Source organism: Lissotriton vulgaris, chromosome 9 (genome assembly GCF_964263255.1).
Source record: "Lissotriton vulgaris chromosome 9, aLisVul1.2, whole genome shotgun sequence".
In the NCBI taxonomy this organism is placed as follows: Eukaryota; Metazoa; Chordata; class Amphibia; order Caudata; family Salamandridae; genus Lissotriton; species Lissotriton vulgaris.
Genome location: NC_141697.1, coordinates 1,057,548,283 through 1,057,568,471, shown reverse-complemented (window position 1 = coordinate 1,057,568,471; position 20,189 = coordinate 1,057,548,283). Strand labels below are relative to the sequence as shown.

General features: G+C 42.3%; 1 protein-coding gene across 1 annotated transcript in view; it reads left to right on the top strand.

Annotated features, from left to right (window-relative positions):
• The window catches only part of LOC147692792 (WAP four-disulfide core domain protein 2-like), an 85,453-nt gene that overhangs the window by 27,249 nt on the left and 38,015 nt on the right, over positions 1–20,189 (top strand). Inside the window, exon 2 of the mRNA XM_086939015.1 lies at positions 17,788–17,931. Within this exon, the coding sequence (XP_086795141.1) occupies positions 17,788–17,931 (144 nt within the window). The remainder of the gene's footprint in view (positions 1–17,787; positions 17,932–20,189) is intronic.

Genomic DNA, 20,189 nt, shown 5'->3' with positions numbered 1-20,189 from the left:
TGTTTAAATATTTAAATATATGTATCAGTGTTTCACTTTGTGTATAAGTGGCTGCATGGGTTGGTGAGTTGCTACATGTGTGTGTATATGGGTTATTAGAAGTGTTTTTAGTATCAGTATGAGTGTCTGTATGGTTTGGTGGGGGTATTACTTAGCACATAGATGCATCAATGACTGACTCACTGTTTGTATGTGTTTTGAAGACAGCATATGAGCAGAACTGTATGGGTGGATGAATGTGTATATGTGTGTGTTAGTGAGTGAATGACTGTCTCACTAGTGTCTTTATCAGTAACGACATATGTTTTAATCTAATATATGTGAGTATTGATGTATATAAGTGAGTATATGTGAGAGTGAGAGATTGTAAGAGTTCCTGTTTAAATAAGTATGTGTTTCTATAAGTGATTGTTTAAGAGAGTAAGTATGTGTAAGTTTCCTTAGAAGTAAGGTGGTAGTGTGTGTATATCTGTATATGCAAATAAATGGATGTTCAATAGTTTATTTGCATGTGTGAGTAACTTTTGGATGACTGTCGGTGTGTAACAGGATGTATAGGTGTATCACTACATATGATGAGTGAGTATATGTATGAGTGACTATATAGAACTGTTGGTGAATGAGTGGACTGTATATAGATGGTGGAATTACTGAATTAGTTGTTGTAACTAGTATAAGTATCTTCACTTTTTTGTAAATGTTAGTTTCTATTTTTGAATATGTGTTTCAAGGGTTACTTTACAATGAAAGGAGGTCAGTCACTCTGTCACAAGGATGGTGTCATCAGTGATGTCATGAGTGATGTCACTGACCATGTCATGAGTGATGTAATATGTGATGTCATCAGCAGTGCATTACACGGGCAAGTTATAGTGAGTCCAACTAACTATAACGTGGGAATTTCAATGGATTTATGTCAGTAAAATTTCCAGGTAACTATAACTGGTGTGAAACCTATGGTTTTTTCAGTGAATTTAATAGGTTTTTTAAATGCTAATTCCTAACCATAACTGGTGGGAAACCTATGTTTTTTTCAGTGAATTTCATAGGTTTTTTAAAAGCTAATTCCTTTCTATATCGAGGTTCTAACCTACGATTTTTTTATAAATTTGCTGTTTTGAGTAAGTATTAATTATTATTATTATTATATTTTTTTTATCATTTTTTCCTGGGGCGCTCTGGGTGCGCGCTCCGGTAAGCTCTCTGGAAAGCGCACCCAGAGCGCTACATTCGTTCGTGAAAAAAAATATGAATGAAAAGTAAATAATAGCGCAAGACATTTAGTACCATACATATAAAAGCAGTTTTTTAAAAATAAGGAAATGATAATGATTTTGCATTTTCGTGAAACTATCAAAACGTCACTTCGGCGTGCCCCGTAAGCGCCCCCGGAAGCTCCTGCGTTCGCGCCGCGCATGCGCCCCGGAAGCGCCTGCGTTCGCGCCGCGTATGCGCCCCGGAAGCGCCTACGTTCGCGCCGCGTGTGCGCACCCGGAAGCGCTCCGGTGCGCGCAGCGTCAGCGCGTCAAGTCATGTGACCTTAAAATAATACTTTTCATTGGCTGCTAACAGTTTTGTTTTACAAAGAATGAAATCCCCACCCATTTCCTTCACTTCTTCTTTCACTTTTGTGACTGAAAGACCTGGCTTTTTGCTCTTGTATCTTTCTGGGTTAATCATGGCTGCCAGACCATCCAGCAGTGAAGATGAGCCTGAATTCATCGATGAAGAGCCTCCTCAGCCAAAGGTGAAGGAGCATTTCATTTGGAATTTTTTTTCAATACCACCTAACCAGAAAAAGGTGAATGCTCCAAAAGTGGAGTGCAGGATCTGCAAACAAGTCCTTTCACGGGGTGACCCCAAAAAGAAATATTCTTTTGGGAACTTTACAATGATATGGCATGTGGAGAGGAGGCCCCCCCAGAATTTTGCCCGGGAAAGTGTCAGGGCTCTGGCACAAGAGGTTCCCAGTGATGGGGCCTCTACATCCACCGGAGGAGCAACTACTTCTGGGAGGGGGCGATCGCAGGAGCTCGTTCCAAATATTCAACCTGCTTTCAACAAAGCTGCCCTGAAATGCAGATACTGCGATCAACTCCTTACCTATGGGTAGCAAAGTGTCCTGCTCATGGTTCGAGCATTGGAGAACCATCACTGCTGTTCCCAGCCCTAATTTTTTTTGTTTTTTTTTGCTCCTGTTGAGCAGTTTCCATTCCCTGTTTTTGCTTATGTTCTTTATAAAGAAAAAAGAAGAAAAAAAAAGTTCTTTTCAGAACTACCTCCAATTCTCATCAAAGAGCTATATTCTTAAAAAAAAAGAAAATGAGTAAGTGAAGTGGATTGCATTGATAATGGAAAGGAAAATGAGTACGAAAGAACAGAAAAGTATGTGAGGATAAAGGAAGTGAAGTAGGGGGACTGAAAGAAGGTGAGTGTTGGGAAGGAAAGAAAGTAGAAGGAGAGTGAATATGGGGAATGTGGATATTCAAAGAAAATGTTGAAAAGGAACAGGGGTGTGGAAGGGTAAGAAAAGATGCATTGCTGGAGTTGAAGACTTGCGACATAATGCGTCATATATTTAATATGACGCATGAGTAGAAGACTGAAGGCCTCATTTATGAGGCCATGCGTCACTTTTATGCCACCGGAACGTCACTTTTTGTGGCGCACCCGTGCTGTAAAAAATGCACCTTATTGAGACATATTTACAAAGTGACACATCTAGGTAGATGCGTCACTTTGTAAGCCCCTGCGCCACATTATTCCTACGTCAGGTGTAATGTATGCAAAAGGGACGTATTGACGTAAGAAAGGGTCTTAGAGGTGACTCAGTGAAATCTATGAGATCTCACTGCGTCACTTTTATGACGCTGTTGCGTCCAAATATTACGCCTGTTTCAAAGCAGGCGTGCAAGCCCTTTCACATGGGGCCTGGCCCCATGTGAAAGGATGCATTGCTGGAGTTGCTTCATTTTTGAGACACAGTCCAGCAATGCATCATTTTTGCGCTTACAGATACGTCTGAAATACTGACGTATCTGTAAGTACTTGCGACATAATGCATCATATATTTAATATGACGCATGAGTAGAAGACTGAAGGCCTCATTTATGAGGCCATGCGTCACTTTTACGCCACCGGAACCTCACTTTTTGTGACGCACCAGTGCTGTAAAAAATGCACCTTATTCAGTCATATTTACAAAGTGACGCATCTAGGTAGATGCGTCACTTTGTAAGCCCCTGCGCCACAATATTCCTACGTCAGGTGTAATGTATGCAAAAGGGACGTATTGACGCAAGAAAGGGTCTTAGAGGTGACGCAGTGAAATCTATGAGATATCACTGCGTCACTTTTATGACGCTGTTGCGACCAAATATTACGCCTGTTTCACAGCAGGCGTGCAAGCCCTTTCACATGGGGCCTGGCCCCATGTGAAAGGATGCATTGCTGGAGTTGCTTCATTTTTGAGACACACTCCAGCAATGCATCACTTTTGCGCTTACAGATACGTCTGAAATACTGACGTATCTGTAAGTACTTGCGACATAAGTCATATATTTAATATGACTCATGACTAGAAGACTGAAGGCCTCATTTATGAGGCCATGCGTCACTTTAACGCCACAGATGCGTCACTTTTTGTGACACACCAGTGCTGTAAAAAATGCACCTTATTCAGTCATATTTACAAACTGACGCATCTAGGTATATGCGTCACTTTGTAAGCCCCTGCGCCACATTATTCCTACGTCAGGTGTAATGTATGCAAAAGGGACGTATTGACGCAAGAAAGGGTCTTAGAGGTGACACAGTGAATAAACTGGTTTTTCCCCATGCTTCGCTCCCCGGTCCGCTCCCCGGTGCGCGTACCGGGTGCTCCCCCCGCGCAAATAAAAAATTTTTTTGGGACCCCGCGGGACCCTATTTATAGCCCCTACATCAAACGTAGGGGGCCAGGGGGGTCTAACCCGCCCCCTTATAGTAATTTCCCCCCTTTTTTTGTTTGCCACCTCTTGTGTCTCGATCCTACCGAGACACAAGATGGCGGCCGCTCCGGACTGTTTGGAATGTTTACAGACACCCGTGAACCAATCAGCTTTCCGCGCGCAAGTCGCGTTGCACGCCCGGTGCACTCCCCGGTGCGCGCCTATAGATATATATATATTTTTTTAACCTAAATTACTCAAAATCCACTGGAGCACATATCTTGAGACATAGCAAAGGCACATCGGGCTACCAGTCCCTACAATTTTGCTAAGTTTGGTGGAAATCCATTCAGCCGTTCGGGCTAAAAGTGAGTTTGACGGCCCTATGGAAATTAACATGGGGAAAACGCGTTTTGGGACCCCCCTTTTATCTCGGCCCCTGCTTGACGAATCCCCCCGAAACTTTCAAGGGAGGACCGGAGCTCCGCGAGGCCAATTTGAGGAAGTTTTCAAGCAGATTCGTCAACCGGCGCCAAAGTTATTCCAAATAGAATTTTGAGATTTTGCATTGAAAAAAATCCTAACTATTACTACCTACTGGCGGCCGCCAGTATGTGTATGTATATATATATATGTGTATGTATATATATATATATATATATATATAATATACTGGTTTTGGGTAATCTGAATAGTGCCCGGCGCTTCAAGCTCAGTTACTAGTCTCCACCAGTGTAGTAATTGTAATACGTAAATAAGTTGACTGAGAAGTAACCAAACAATAGCGATTCTTGTATTATTTCTTTATATATTTCTTCATTCTTTCAATGAATCAGTCAATACAGCAATACAGCCACAGCACTACAGCCAACTTGTGTTTCGCACACACTAGCGCTTCTTCAGGGCTGTTAAACATAGATATCACAAATCAGTGTTTTCACGTCCATAAATTAAAATAAATAAAAAAGCTCATACACTGTACAGTATTATTCTATCCTAAACATTGCCAAAGTGTTTTCATACAAGCATAAAGATAAAACAAGAGCTACACAAATAAACCTTTTCAGATGTACAAAAACTAATACTACGATCTAAAGTATGTACATTTCCCTATATAATAAACAATATGCAACACATTGAACTAATTATTTCCTCTAACTCAAATTGCACTATATTGCTTTCAGTACAGGTTCAAGAAGTCGACATTAATAATTAAGCATACGTATAACCCAGGGGAGTCTTCATATAGGCCTAATCATTACTCTATTAACTTTCCTCCTACAGGACTGTATATATAACTTATAACTAGTTATAAGTTATGTATATTCCTTCTTATTTGTTGCAAATAATTTTGCGTTGAGCAGTATACCTCTCGAGTTACTTTTCGTGGTCCAAAAATCTGAATCCTGGAAATTGGAATAATCTTCAATCTGCTGTTTCTGTGTAAGTAACCCTTACTATAATAAGTAAGAGACATTGTAACTAAGTATTTATATTATCAATGAAATCTACCTATTACTGGCTATCCTTTTATTTATGTCTATACTTACAATGTCAACATTGTGCTTATTTCACACATCTCCAAAACATCCTATACAAATATCTCAAATGCATCCTTCACACGAACCATGTTTGGATAATAGGTAGTTACCTGAAGAAAGACATGAGTACTTCCTTATTCAGTGTCCTTATTTTGTTCCCTATTCTAAGTTACTCTTTAGTTTATTTAAATTCTTGCCTGTGTTAAATAATTAAATATTATTTCCAAAATTTGTCTTGTCTTGATGGTATGGTAAATGATGAATTCCCCCTAATACGGGATACTGCAAATAAAATGGATACATTTCTCTGTCAAACACATATTTTCATCTCCCTATGTTTTGAAAAAGAATTTATTACAACAATAGAACTTGATAAGAATTTTATCACAGGGGGTATCTTAATTTTTTATCTCCATGTTGGAATTGAGTCAGATTTATTTATGGAGTTTTGAGGCTTGATCCTATTACCCAGAGTCTGTTTCTCTAGTTAAAGTCTGTAAAGCATATCCATAACAACCACAATTCTAATGAATTGAAAGATAACACTTGCCTATAATCGTTTCTTCAGAAACCCATTTGCTTGGCTAATAATAAATTAAGCACTCTAATGAAGCTTTGAGATATATATATATATATATATATAGGGTGGCTTCGTTAAACTGGCATGGAGAGTCCGGTTAATTTATGTGCACTCAACTTTGCTCACCTGTGAACATGGCTGCGTAGATCAGCCGAAAAGCGCCAGGGAAAGAGATGCTGCCAGTTGATAAGAATAAATGCTGATGTTCTGAAGATTTGGGCTTAGACATTCTTTTTTGCGTGTGATATATAAAATGATATATATAATATCTCATACGTAAAAAGTCTGCTTTTGCTACGCTACCTTTTGAAGGGGTTGCATGGTGCCGAGCGCACTATATATATATATATATATATATATATATATATATATATATATATAAACATTCACTGAAAAAACCATAGGTTATAGACCATATATAGTTAGGGATTAGCATTTACAAAACCTTATTTTACTCGCACAAAACCATAGAAATTCGCATATATAGTTAGTTGCAATAACTATATATCGCGCACCCGCAATCCACTGCTGATGATGTCACATATTACATCATTCATGACATGGTCAGTGACATCACTGATGACATCATCCAGTGACTGTAAGTTTCTGTAAAGTTAAAATATGTCTTACATATTGAAGAATGAGTGGATGTATAAGTGTCTGGATGAACGATTTAGTAGGTGCATGACTGACTGTATGAGTAAATGATTAAATGTGTCTCACTGAGTGCATGGGTTAGTGACTAAACTGTCTGAATGTGTGCATCAGTATGTCTGTTGTTGTATAAGATGCTGCATGTGTTGATCAGTAGCTATATAATAACTATATGGGTTATTGATTGGTTGCCCAAGTATTTGTATGGGAGACTGAGTGGGAGGTGTGTGACGCTGTGCATAGATGTGTGAGTAGTTGATTCACTATATGTATGGGTTCAAAAGTGCATGTGGAAACAGCTGTATGGGCGGTTGACTGTCTGCATGAGTGTATTTGCTACATGTCAAAGTAAGTACATATGTAAAACACAGTACATGTGAGAGTTGACGTATATAAATAACTGTGCATAAGAGCCAGTGAATGTGTGAGTGGCTGTATGGATCATTGTGAACTTGTATCAGGGATTGTATAAGAGAGTAAATATGTGTTAGTATATGTTTGAATAAGTAAGGTGTGTATAACTGTATAGTTGAGGAAATGGAGGAGTGATTGATTCTTTTCATGACTGACTAGATGTATGAGTAACTCCATGGATGAGTGACAATCTGTGAGTGTCTGTTTACACTGATTGTATCTAAGGTTATATTAGAGTCTGAAGAGGTTCATCGTATTATCACATGAATGATATTATCAGTGATGTGATCAGTAATGTCAAATGAGATGTCATCAGTGATGTCATCAGTGATGTCATTTGAGATGTCATCAGTGATGTCATTTGAGATGTCATCAGTGATGTCATTTGAGATGTCATCAGTGATGTCATCAGTGATGTCACTGACCATGTCATGAATGATGTAATATGTGACATCATCAGCAGTGGATTGCGGGTGCGTGATATATAGTTATTGCAACTAACTATATATGCGAATTTCTATGGTTTTGTGCGAGTAAAATAAGGTTTTGTAAATGCTAATCCCTAACTATATATGGTCTATAACCTATGTTTTTTTCAGTGAATTTTCAATGTTTTTGTAAATGCAAATTCCTAACTATATATGGTCTATAACCTATGGTTTTTTCAGTGAATTTCATTGGTTTTTTAGAAGCTAATATCTATAGCTGTAAAATATATTCTTTATTACGTGACGTATCACGTAGCCACGTGAGACGCCTCATGACGCGTCGCATAAACGTGACGTATCGTCTCTGCAGCGCAAACAAAACCCGTAACGTAAGCGCGCCGGAGCACGCTTACAGATATATATATTTTTTTTTAACCTTAATTAGACAAAATCCACACGTGCACATATCTTGAGGCCTTGCAAAGGCACATCAAACAAACAGTCCCTACAATTTTGCCAAGTTTGGTGGAAATCTATTCCTTTAAATTTTATTTTACTGTTTCTCTTGGTTTTCCCCTTGTTACGCTTACCGGAACGCTACCCGGTACGCAAACCGGACGCTCCAAAAACACAAGATGTCGGACTCCCGTTACGCTGCCGGTTAGCTGGGAAGGGCCTCTACTGCGAAAAATCCCAATTTTTTTTTTCTTTTGCCCCGCGAGGAACTTTAATAGCCCCCTCATCAATCCTAGGGGGTCAGGAGGAGTCTACCTTTCCTTCATTTACACCTTTTTTTTTCCACCTCTTGTCTCTCGATCCTACCGAGAGACAAGATGGCGGCCGCTCCGGACTGTTTACAATGTTGACAGCCAATCAGCTTCTCCTCAGACTCCCGTTACGCTGCCAATAAGCTGCCCAGTTAGCTGCCCGGTTCGTGTACCGGGACGCGCCTCTACGGCGAAAAATCGCATTTTTTTTTTTTGCCCCGCGGGGCACTTTAATGTCCCCTCATCAATCCTAGGGGGTCTACCTTGCCCCCTTTCCTTCATTTCCCCCTTCGTTTTTCACCACCTCTTGTCTCTCGATCCTACCGAGAGACAAGATGGCGGCCGCTCCGGACTGTTTACAATGTTGACAGCCAATCAGCTTCTCCTCAGACTCCCGTTACGCTGCCGGTTAGCTGCCCTGTTAGCTGCCCGGTTCGCGTACCGAGACGCGCCTCTACAACGAAAAATCGCAAATATTTTTTTTTGGCCCCGCGGAGCACTTTAATATCCCCCTCATCAATCCTAGGGGGTCAGAAGGGGTCTACCTTGCCCCCTTTCCTTCATTTCCCCCTTCGTTTTGGCCTCCTCTTGTCTCTCGATCCTACCGAGAGACAAGATGGCGGCCGCTCCGGACTGTTTAGAATGTTGACAGACACCGGAGAGCCAATCAGCTTCGCTTCGCAAAGCTCCGTTACGCGAAAAGTACGCGAACTGGTTCGCTATCCGGGACGCTGTCACAGATATATCTGTTTTTTAAAACGTTAATTTCTCAAAATCCACTGGAGCACATATATTGAGACCCAGCAAAGGCACATCGGGCTAACAGTCCCTACAATTTTGCCAAGTTTCGTGTGAATCCATTCAGCCGTTCGAGCTAAAAGTGAGGCCAAACGCCCTATAAAAAAATGAATGGGAAAAACGCGTTTTGGGACCCCCCTTTTTTCTCGGCCCCCCCTTTACGAAACCCCCCCAAATTTTCAGGGGCTGCTCAGAAACAAAATGTGCCATTTTCCTGAAAATTTCAGTCGATTCCGTCTACAAACGCCAAAGTTATTAGACATAGAATTTTCAAAAGTTCCATACAGAAAAAATCCTAACTATATATACCTACTGGCTATCGCCAGTAGGTAATTTATATATATATATATATATATCCAAATCCACTTTCTCCACAAGTAACAGGGGAGGTTCTTTTATTGCCGAATAAAAACCAAAGTTCCATTTGGGCTGTAGTGTAGCCTTCCTCAGCGCCAAATGGTTTTCAACAGGAAACGGACACATATCCCGGTATAATTACCAAGTTCCCTCCTGCCAGGTGCAAATAGGCTTCGCCCCCCACACAAAACACAGCGCAGATGTGAGTTCGCTGTGAGTCAGGGTATGTAGGACGCCCAGTGCGTCAGTAGTACATAACCCATAATGCTGCGTAATGATGTGGCAGTCCAATAAGCAGGGGCAGGTCCGGAAATCCAGCTCGCCAGGCGTGGAGTACAGTGACTCCAACACTGCCTCTATCATTGCTGAGTCGAGAGGTGGGCCCCAGCCTTTCCAATAACTTGGATTCAAATCCTTCCACCGAACCAAATGCCAGTGTGGCAGGGGCCAGCTCAGCAGTGCGGGGGCTTCTTGCAGCGCGTATCTGGCAATGCGCTGATAATATCCAAATCCACTTTCTCCACAAGTAAGAAAGAGAAGCCACAGTAGGGGAAACAGGGGAGGTTCTTTTATTGCCGAATACAAACCAAAGTACCCATAATGCTGCGGGGTGAATAAGTTGTACTTGCGGGCAAATGTCACCAATGTGTGGCAAAGCTAGTGCCTCCTCCGCTCCCCAGACTGCACCAACCACAATGTCCCGGCAGTCCGATAAGCAGGGGCAGATCCGGAACATATATATATAAAAAATATATATATGTATGTATGTATGTATGTATGGAAGAAGAACTCGTCAAGGAAATTCCAGCACTGCCACGATAGTTTACAGACTGGAAAAGACGAAGAGAGGAACCCAGAAATGGTGCCAAACAAAGTGCGTTTTATTCCTGCTCAATTTTGCTCAGCATGCCCGCCATTACGCATTTCGACAGTATCCACTGTCTTGATCACATGATGTGATCGCAAAGCCACAAGGGAAAAATATACAACATCAATGACACAAAAGGTGGACTAAAAGTGACCACCCACATATGTAAACAAGTTTTCAAAAGTTTACGGAAATAAACAGGGGACTATGCAAATAATTCATAGCTTTCCTGGTCATTGATACAACCCACAGCGGGTATATGAATAATGTAATATCATAATATATGTACAATTGTGCAACATAGAGCAAATAAATAAATATATATATAAATAAATTAATAGAGATATACATATAAATATATCAGACATAAAAACACAGTGTTGATTTCATTATTCCTAAGACCAATTCTCCTAACTTTTTGAAAAAACATGTAAAGAATTTATCCCAAGTGGGAGTATGTATGTATGTGTATATGTATGTACGTATATATGTATGTATATGCACCCTTCTATGTTGAATCTTTTTGATGCCCGATTATGTATGGCTGAAAATCAGATATCTGAATTCCGGCGCGTCTTCCCTGCAGCTATATGCCAGTCTCACGCCTTATCTTACCCATATGTTCCCCCACTCTCCTGGATCTCATGTCTGCTCATGTTGTATATGTTGTGAAGCAATCTGATACCCTCTAGTCCAGCTAGCACTATACAAAACTTCTAACAAAAAAAAACAAACACATTTTTAAATAAATATATATATATATATATATATATGTAGGTATGTTCATGAGAACGTAATTTGCCAACGCAAAGATCTACAGAAACGGATCTATAAAAACAAATATAAATACGACAACCAAACATATCAGTATGAGCAATTGGTGGCCAAGCTCAGCAAAGATAAAAACATTTTCGTTTGGGCGAGTGACAAAGGTGGAAATGTTGTGCTTATAACTCAAGTCAATTACGATAAGGAAGCCTATAAACAACTCAATGACAGAGAGCACTATGAAAGAGTGAATATGGCCCAATTGAAAACTATCCAACTTGAATTCCATCAGAAGTTTGCCAAGTGGAGGAACAATACATTACTGTCTGAAGCAGAATACAAGTATTTGAAAACGGCCAATCCGACAATGTCCCTGATTTATTTTATACCAAAAGTACAGAAAGATCTGACAACCCCCCCCCCCCTGGCAGACCTATGATCTCAGCCAAGGGTGGGCTGCTAGACAAAACATCAGTGTATATCGATTATTTTCTACAGGGGTATGTCAGATCATTAGACTCGTATATCATATATTCAAGTTGCAAAAACACGTTGAAAGACAGTTATTGGATGATTGCATTAGACGTTACAGTGCTGTATACAAGCATAAGGCACTCTGATGGTATTGCTGCTGTTAATGTCTATTTATCACGTGGAAGTACACTCTTCAAACGCCACAACAGAATGTTGGAACAAATGCTTATGTTTTGTCTGGAAAACAATGTTTTTTATGTACAATAATCTACTTTACAGGCAGTTGCAAGGAGTGGCGATGGGGGCCAGTTTCTTTCCAAGCTACGCCTGTCTGCACATGGGCGCTTGGGAGGAACTGGTCCTCAAAGCCAAACATGGGGCAACTTTTGAGGCACATGTGGTTGCTTGGTATCGATTTATCGATGATCAGTTTGTGGTGTGGAGAGGCGATCAAGAGGAAGCAGTAGAATTTGTATCTATGATCAATGAAAATCAGTATAATCTCAAATTCACTGCAACCATTAGCCAAACTAAGGTGTCCTTTCTGGACACGGAAGTATATGTCTGCAACAATAAATTGGAGGCAAGATTGTTCAGAAAGGCCACCGCAGGTAATACCACCCTCCACACAGGCAGTGCACACCCATCCCATTTGATTATGAGTATACCCTATAGCGAAATGCTTCGCCTGAGAGGGGTGTGCAGTAATGACAGTGATTTGCGCCTACCCCAGGAAGCCAGTAAGACCAGGTTCCTAGAATGGGGTTACACTAGTCAGGTCATCGATACAGCAATAACCAAATCAATACTAGTTAGCAGACAAGAATTACTCAACAAGTATGATACCATGGCACAATCTACTATTCCTGCCCCACAGGGTACAATAGACAACATAAGGCACTACGTCAGATCATCAACAACAATTGGCCAATAATCTTGAATGACCCTGTTATTGGCAGTACACTTCCCAAAAAAGCCTCTATAACTTTTAGCCGGGCTCCCTCGATTAGGGATAGGTTGGTTAATACCAGCCAGGAAGTGATTGAAAAAACTACCTGGCTTCAAACCAATAGTGTTTTTTAGGTCTCGGCTAGTGTAGGCTGCGCATGCGCAGTCTCGCTGGCGAGATCTCATGTGTCAGAGTAGCGAGGCTTAAACCCGGCCCTCTTCTCTATTGGCTGGCCTCCTAAAAGGCGGCCAGCCAGTGGAGAAGAGGTCTCTGTGACGATCTCTTTTCGCTGTAAGCCCCTTCCTTTTCGGAAGAAAAACACGCCCCCCAATACAAAATGGACGGGGCTTACAGACTCCTGCGGCCTTTCTGCCCGCGTCTTTGTGTGTTTGTTTTTGGTGCGTATTCCTTTGGCACCACTAAAATAAAAATTTTCGGGCGATGGTAAAAGTCGCTCTATGGAGTTTAATACGAGATCTCCTCGTCCTGAAGGCACTAAACTGAAGGACTGTCACTGCAGAGTTAACTTTTGCTGTTTGACGTCATTACATCTCCCTGGAAGTGTGCGGGAGATGCGATCATTGCTGCCATAGTGGGAGAGGAGTGTGTGGAGTGACGCAAGCTCCAGTGACTCGTGCGGAGATCACCCCCGCAGGAGCAGCATTTTCCCTTTGACCCGCTCCCTCCCTCCCGCTCCGTGGCAGCCCATCTCCCTCCCTCCCTCTCCCGCTCCTCAGGCCGGCCGCCATGTTACTGGGGAGATTGTAACTGCAGCTCCGAGGGGGACCTGCTGTCGCTGTCCTTCATGTGGAGCTGGGAGCACCACGCACCGGAGAGGGGAGTGAAAGGAGGTGGGCAGGAAGGTGCAGCAGCCCTGGGAGCAGCGAGTGCAGCGCGCATCCCCCCTCTGCCCTGCTGGGCCCTAGCCGGCGCAGAGTCTCTCCTGGTCGCTGGCGCCGGGGGCAGGCACAGTTTGTCACTGTTTGTGTGGATTGTTGTTTGGCTTCTTGGCGCTGGCCGGGCGGCGCAGCCAGGGAAGGCTGCACTGAGATTTCCCCAGGCTGCCGCTGAACTAGATCCGATGAGCTGACTGCCCCATCCGCCCGCGCAGTGCTTTCCCGTGCCCCGGGTGCTGTCTCGGCCAAGCTTTCCCTTTTCATTTCCTGGATTGCGAGCGCTGTGATTGCCCCGCACGCAGGATCCCGGGGAGGAGAAACTTATGTGACTCCCAGCCCGCAGCTTGGATAACGCAGGTAAGCTCTCCCTCCACCCTTCCCCCCTTGTTGAGTGCTAGCTTTTCTTGCCTCTGTTCCCTCGTTGTGATTTTTTTTCTGCTCTCTGTTCCCTCGTTGTGATTGTGATTCTGCCCTCTGTTCCCTCGTTGTGATTCTGCCCTGTTCCCTCGTTGTGATTGTTTTTCTGCCCTCTGTTCCATCGTTGTGATTGTGATTCTGCCCTCTGTTCCCTCATTGTGATTGTGATTCTGCCCTCTGTTCCCTCGTAATGATTCTGCCCTCTGTTCCCTCGTTGTGATTGTGATTCTGCCCTCTGTTCATCTGTTCCCTCGTTGTGATTGTGATTCTGCTCTCTGTTCCCTCGTTGTGATTGTTTTTCTGCCCTCTGTTCCCTTGTTTTAATTCTGCTCTCTGTTCCCTCATTGTAATTGTGCCCTCTGTTCCCTCGTTGTGATTGTTTTTCTGCCCTCTGTGTGTGTGTGTGGCTCTGTGTGTCTGTGTGTGTGTTGGGCTGTGAGTGTGTGTTGGGCTGTGAGTGTGTGTTGGGCTGTGTGTGTGTGTTGGGCTGTGTGTGTGTTTGGGCTGTGTGTGTGTGTTGGGCTGTGTGTGTGTGTTGGGCTCTGTGTGTGTGTTGGGCTCTGTGTGTGTGTTGGGCTGTGTGTGTGTCGGGCTCTGTGTGTGGCTCTGTGTGTCTGTGTGTATGGCTCTGTCTGTCTGTGTGTTTGGCTCTGTCTGTGTGTGTGGCTCTGTCTGTCTGTGTGTGTGGCTCTGTCTGTCTGTGTGTGTGGCTCTGTCTGTCTGTGTGTGTGGCTCTGTCTGTCTGTGTGTGTGGCTCTGTCTGTCTGTGTGTTTGGCTCTGTCTGTCTGTGTGTTTGGCTCTGTGTGTGTGTGTGGCTCTGTCTGTGTGTGTGTGTGGCTCTGTGTGTGTGTGTGTGTGGCTCTGTGTGTGTGTGTGGCTCTGTGTGGGTAGCTTTTTTGTAGTAGGCTCTGTGAGTGTGTGGGTGGGTCTGTGAGTGTGTGGGTGGCTCTGTGTGTGTGTAGGTGGCTCTGTGTGTGTGTGTGGCTCAATGTAAATGACTGTGTGGGTGGCTCTGTGTGGGGGTCCCTGTATGTGTGTGTGGGTGGCTTTGCGTGTGTGGCTCTGTGTGTGGTTGCAAATGCAATAGGTCTTGCATTTGCGAGCGATTAAGCTATTGGCATTGTAAATGACAATGCCATTTATTTATGTTTTAAAAACAAAAACATAAATGTAAATAATGTCATGAGCAATGCCAATAGCTCTAACTTTAACAATGCCGAGACCATTGCATTGTAAATGATTGTTTCAAATGTAAGACCTGTAAGTCCTGCACCCATGGCGTTAACAAAAAGACCTTTACAAATGGATTTAGTAAAAAGGAACATCGTATTAGCAAGGTACTCACCTGTAGGACCGAGTATGCCATCTATATCCTTGAGTGCCCTTGTTCACTTAGATATGTAGGAAGCACCAAACATGCAGTTCATAAGCGCATCCTATAGCATCTGAGAGCCATTGTTAATCAGGACAATACTTACCCAGTGGCTAGGCACTTTAGGGAGTGCCATCAAAGTGACAGTAAAGGTCTTACATTTTATGTCATAGATGCAGTCAATGAAAGCAGACGGGGTGTGGGGGCAACAGAGAATCCAAATTACGCAAGTTGGAACCAAGTATATATTGCTGTTCGACACCAAACATTTAACAGAAGACTTACATACTAGCCTATATCAGTAGCTCTATGGACTTGCTCTCTTTTAGTCCATGCTGTAATTTTCTATTTTCAGTAGGTAATATTTTAGAGTGGTTGTTTTTGCACAATTTGTTTATGGTCGTTGTTCATGTCAAATAGCATTTTAATCTGTTTGGAAAGACAGAAACAGTACTAACTATGGGGATTTATCCCAGGATAACTGTTGTGCTCATTGAAATCAGAAGATGCGGTTATTAGGTATGCTGACATATCCATTTGCACTTATTTGCTGCTCTGTGGGGTTTATGTCCTCGTGAGTAATTGAGGACAATGGAGCTAGCTAAGCTATTATAGCGCAATGCTGCCACTTGTCAACGTGAATTAGGGATTTAACCTGGAATACTTCTGCTGTTATGATTTGTATATTTATACTCCGCACTGCATGATGCATTAGTATTTTTTAGGATACTTGAGCATACAAATTGTACTTAGGCTTTAATTAACCCCGGCAGCTATAGCGATATTTTGCACATATTTGGGGGCAGATTTATGTTAACTGGCGCATCCCCAGGGATGCGCCAGTTAACATGCGCCACAGTGCGCCACAGCTCCGCCAGCCATGGTGCGCCGCATTTATAATGCGGCGCACCATGGTGCAAAAACGGCACAGATGCGTGACGCATCTGTGCCGGAAATGTGGCGCATTGCTGGAGTTGCGACACAGCTCCAGCAAGGCTCGGGTGTGCCCCATTTTAACAATGCTGCGTCAAGACCTACGCCTGCTTCAAGCAGGCGCAGGCTTTTGACGCAGCATTGGCTTAAAAGTGACTGAGTGAAATCTCATAGATTTCACTCAGCCACTTTTGCGAGGCGCACCTGCCCCGGAACGCCCACCCTGCGCCGGAACGCCCACAAGCGGCGCAGGGGTTTACAACGTGACGCATCTGCCTAGATGCGTCACGTTGTAAATCGTTCGTAGGGATGCGCCACGTTTACGTCGCCTTGCGTGACGCAACAGCGGCGTAAACGTGGCGCAAGGGCCTCATAAATCTGCCCCTTGGTATATATTTGCATCTTTGCACAAATGATTGGCTACTTTGCACTGTGAAGTGACTGTCGAAAAATGCATTACTTCCTGCAGGTTAAAATATTTACAGCCACTAATGTTTTAGCACTGTTATTAACTGGTACGGATGTAATCTGTCTTTCATTTCTATGCCATGTGACCAATGTTACCCAATGCACAGGCACTATAAAAGTGGGTGGTGAATTTACTAACGTTGTCATGTGATCAAGGCTCCTCAGAGCCGAAAAGTTATGGCGGCAGAGAAAGCACAAATAAAATAATTGGCATCAGATTTTCGTGGTCTGTGTCCGTATCTGCTTGCGAAAGGTGCTGAAAACAAGCAACGGACTTCCGTATATATATATATATATGGGTTAAAGTAAGGTTATAGTTAGGTGAGAAATTCAGTGACAACGTAGCATTTTATGTGTGCGAAGGCACTGAAAACTTAACAGTTATAATGATCTCAATTAACTGACTCGTGCCCTAAGGTGTAACTATAGCTCAGTCCCCCGCCATGTACTGCTAATTTGCCCACATATTAGTATATTAAGTTTTCCCAACTATAACTTATGTTAAACTTTTGTTTTTTTGCCTTGAATATGTAATATACCCTTTGAGCCAGCTATATTCTCACTGTGCTTGTATTACTCGAACATGCTCCTTTGCTTAACTACTTCTATAAATGCCTTGCTGTTAAGTTTGAAATAACATTCATTTGCACTTTGCTCTAGATTCCGAGTTACCTAATTTTTTATTTCAAAATTTAAATCTTTGATTACAATTGCTCTCTAAAATGTATTGTAATGAGTGGCCAGATGTTACTTAAAGCAAAGCCCTTGAAAAATATATATTTTTAACTATTTTATTTAATTTTTTTAGCATTTATATGTAATGGAGTAGCCTGTTGTGTGACTAGCAGCCCAAAGGAAACGTTTAAGTTTAACATTAAAACTACATACAACACCCCCTTTCATTCCCTTGCGCCTTCCTCAGACCAATCCATATGTGGACAGGGTTGAGAGAAACTGTAGGCCTATGGCATAAGTGGTGGCAGTTGGCTGCTTGTGCTGCAACACCTTAAAAAATATTTGGGCACTTCACTATATTTGTTTTTCAAGCACTGTCTAATGCAGTATGAAAGGTGGAAAGGCTCTGAATAAATAAAAAAAGACATACTGGTAAAAAACAAACTAATAGGACTCTATCCTTTATATTTATGTTTAATGTGCTGTTTTTTCTTCCAGAGAGGCCGGGGGTGTGCCCACCCAGTGTTGGCATGGCGTTGGAGGCCTGCACAGATCTTTGCACCGTTGACGCAGACTGCCCTGACCTCATAAGGAAGTGCTGCAAGACAGGCTGCAATGGAATGTCCTGTAAAGTGCCCAACGGTAACAGAATTGCTGAAAAGTACTTTTGACAATCCACAAAACTGCGCCATCTTGCAGAATCATAACCCATTCATTGTGTCCCAGAAATTATCAATGGAGAAGCAAAGGCAAGGTGATTTAGTTTTACTGGCACAACGTTTGGAACCTGGCATTATTGGACCAAACCCATGTCAAACAGTCAACACATTTCCAGTTTTAGGAAAACATCTTTCAGTGTCTCACTTTCTCACCTGTACTTAGGTCATGGGTTGAGTCTATTTTGGACATGCATCAATTGGGCCTGGCTAATTGTGGTAACATATAATTGTCTCAGTCCTATTGAAAGCTGGGTTAAAGTCCATTCGAGCAACCATTTATGATAGACCTCCAGTAATAGTCTGTATTAAACATGATTGGTAATAAGTAAAGATGTTAGATGTAAAGACAGAGGTCCACACGATGCCGGACTAACTTCAGACCAAAAACCCGGACCAAAAACCCCTGCCAAGTACAGCTTACAGAAACGCCCTCTGCAAACTTCAACAACGTCTCTCAATTGCCTTCCATCTTATCACTACATTCTCATAGTGTGTCTGAGAATGTGATGATTGGAATGCAAATCACACCACATATCTTCCTCCTTAAAAATACTAAGATCACCACAAAAATGCTACATATAACCTAATGTACAGGGCAATTACAAAAAATGTACAAACAAAAGCATAATTGTATTTCCTAAGATTAAATATTGTACATAGATTTCCAAAGCAAAAGTATGAATGCTTTTCATATAATTGAATAATGTACATAGCTAGCATATCTGATGTCGCATCTGATGTCACCGTACAACATAATCTTTCCATTTGTGAGGAGCATGTGCTATATGTCCACCTCTAGAAGAGGGTAGTACATTTTTCCCACTTACACTAGCACTAGAGCCAGAAGTAAAGTTCCAGTTGCTTCGGGCATCACACAATGATTCAAGCTTTCAAAATCAACTTCCATCAACCACGGTCTGCATTCTCCATTGCTTATCATCTCATTCTCAGGAGTCTTACTTTAAACACACTTCCGGTATCTAGCAAGTTTTCTAAAATGCCATACCTTCCGATCACTCAATTTGGCAGAATTATTAAACAACTTCACTACTTAGAAAGGACCTATACATTTACTGCAACCCATGCCCTTTTTCCTTGGACCCATTACTTTAGCATAATCTCGAACCTGCAACATCATTTATTTCACCCCATGCTTCTGATCATAGTACTTTTATAGTTCGACCTAGAACAATTTGTTTTTTAACAACCTCAATAGAGACTGTACTCTGCCTCTCTTGCTTCATCTATGCTTAATGTCTATGGTAAATGGATCTCTTCCCTTCAAAGCGTTACAGGGTGAGCAAATAACAGTACCAAGGCTACTTTGTTAGCTGTGTCTGATAATATTAGGTCCTTAGTTGATCAGGGCAAAGCCGTTGCACTGATACTTTTGGACCTCACAGCGGCTTTTGATACTGTGTCTCACAGCAAGCTGTTACAAATTCTCTATGAAAAAGGGCTCTGCTCAAAAGCTTTTGCATGGTTCGCATCTTTTCTTAAAAACCGAACCCATATAATTCAAATGGGTCCTTTTTCTTCCACTGCAAAAAAAGTCAATTATGGTGTCCCGCAGGGAGCTACCTTAAGCCCTACCCATTTCAACATATATGTTTCTTCTCTAGCAGACATCAGCAGGAAATGGGGTTTCGATATATGTTCCTACGCTGACGACACACAATTGGTAATTCCCCTGTTTGACAGACTGACAAAAGTCGATACTAAAGATAATCTCACGGAATTTGCTGGTTGGATGTCTGGACATTGCTTAAAGCTAAATGCGGGAAAATCAGAGATCCTACTTCTCGGAGGCGCCCATGACATTTGGGATAATAGCTGGTGGCCCAGACACTGGGCAATGTCCCTGAACCTCGGCAGGCTGCTAAGAATTTGGGCATTATCTTTGATGAAGGCCTGTCCATGCAGAATCAAGTACGCCTATTGTGCGGGAAAAGTTTCGCCACACTAAAACTTTTCAGATGACTTTTTCCCTGGATCCCCCTAAACTGCAGGAAAACGGTAATACAGACACTTCTTATGAGTAGGCTGGACTACGGAAATGCACTGTATGTTGGCATGGCGGACTATCTTTTCACCAGACTCCAAGTGGTCCAAAATGCTGCTGCTAAACTGATAACCGGAAGCCTACACTTCTTTAACTCTGCATCTTTACTTTGATCATGT